Source organism: Etheostoma spectabile, chromosome 13, assembly GCF_008692095.1.
Source record: "Etheostoma spectabile isolate EspeVRDwgs_2016 chromosome 13, UIUC_Espe_1.0, whole genome shotgun sequence".
Lineage (NCBI taxonomy): Eukaryota > Metazoa > Chordata > Actinopteri > Perciformes > Percidae > Etheostoma > Etheostoma spectabile.
Genome location: NC_045745.1, coordinates 22,634,057 through 22,635,884, shown reverse-complemented (window position 1 = coordinate 22,635,884; position 1,828 = coordinate 22,634,057). Strand labels below are relative to the sequence as shown.

The following is a 1,828-nucleotide window of genomic DNA, read 5'->3' as shown; positions in this document are numbered from 1 at the left end:
GCTTTCATTTTCTCAAAGGCAGAGCAGGATACCCCTGGCTCAATTTACACCTATCACCATTTCAAGCAACTGGGGGGCCATAGGCAGGCTGAGGGAACGCATATTAGTGTTAAAAAACCTCATCAAGTACAATTTTCATGCCATGGGACCTTTAATAAATGGATCCATTTAGTATTGACTGAGTTGAAATTGAATCAATACTCTGCAGAATGCTCTTCAAACACTAACAACTGTGGCTAATAGTCAAATGAAAAAAAAAGTTAATTTAGCAGGGGCGCTCACTTTTTGCTTTGCTCTCCCAGGAGCTGAAACAAGATATCTCCAGTTTTCGTTATGAGGTGATGGGCATGGTGAAGACAGGGAAGCCTGCTCTACAGGGGGCAAAGGCAAGTGGCAGCTCAGTGGAGTCCAGTCTTGCTTACCCCAATGCCTCGCGCAAGGTTTCTTCCTCCCCTCAGACCAGCCAGGTGAAAAGCAAACTCAACCGATTCAAGATTATCGCATCAATCCTCAAACAGGGCAGTTCTACAGCTTCACCCAGGCCGCCTGAAGCCTCCAACGGTCTACCTTACGGACTTTTGGTCTCTGATGAAAGCTTTGTCAAAACGTCAAGCCAGAAGAGAAATTCCTCCAAAGATATTACTGACTTTGGCCTGTTCCAGAAACGCCACTGGGGTGGCAATGAAGCCACATCAGGTGCAGGAGAGATGTACTCTTTGTCAGAGGAAGCGGGGGAGTCCGGGGGCTCAGACAGAGAGCAGCAAGACAAAGATCATAGGGCAACCGGTAGAGATGAGAAAGGACTCCTGCAGACAGAAAAAGAAGAGGAAATAGCTGTAAATGAATCCCTAAATGAAAACGGCGAGGTCTCGAACACCAATAACAGCTGGAATGAAGATGGAAAAAAAGAAACCGTGGAGAAAGATAAAGAGAGTTTATCCTGCGGTGACTCCGTAGCTAGTGGATGTTTGACAGAGTCATTCAGAGAAGAGGCATAAGATGTGATGTTACATGTGTGTAATTACATGCCAAGTAATGCTGGAATGACGACAGAGGGACGATTAATGTGAGCTTTAATTGCGGATGTTTTTGTTGCAAGGAGTCTAACTGTTCCAGTTTTTACTAAACTAATGATCAGATTTGATCTATGAAGACTCAGGGAGGTTTTTGGTGTAAGTGTTTTAAATGCCGTTATATTAGCAGTGGTGATGCAGCAAAGCTAAACGGAGCTCTTTAACATCGCAAGGATTTCGATTTTAGGATAAAGTAAATTCTTCTTATCTCATACCTACTGATGATTGGGAATGAATATTTCCTGATTTCCTCTTTGTTAACCTCTTCTCTCTTGCTCTCTCTCCTTCTTACCTGATCTGTGACCTTCTCTTCAAGTTATCCATCTCTCAATCTCCGTTAATCTCTCTCCATCTCTTTTCATTCCCATTTATCTCTACACCGCTTAACTTTACCCATCCTTATCATACTAGAGCAATAGATGTGTTCTGTTTGACTTAACTCTCTGCCTTACTCTGTCTGTTTCTGCACTTTACACTGGCATAGAGCATCTCAAAGATGTGTCAAGACCATGCAACAACAATTCTGTCAATGTTTTTCTATGCAAAAACCTAGGATTGTGATTCTCTGTCATCATTGTGAAGAGTACATTTAACAGTGAGTTCATGACAGGTATTCTCATATGTAAAGTAGAACATGACCGATGAAGAATAATGGAGAATATACAAAATGAACACAGCGTATCAACCATATGAAGCAACATATTATTCATGTTTTATAAGTCCTACAGAAAATAAACTTTATAAGTTCATTTGAA

The 1,828-nt window shown here is 41.7% G+C and overlaps 1 protein-coding gene across 1 annotated transcript in view; it reads left to right on the top strand.

The window, feature by feature from the left end:
• The window catches only part of LOC116700352 (short transient receptor potential channel 4), a 24,632-nt gene extending 22,804 nt beyond the window's left edge, over positions 1–1,828 (top strand). The window contains exon 15 of the mRNA XM_032533458.1: positions 303–1,828. Within this exon, the coding sequence (XP_032389349.1) occupies positions 303–998 (696 nt within the window). The 3' untranslated portion in view covers positions 999–1,828. The remainder of the gene's footprint in view (positions 1–302) is intronic.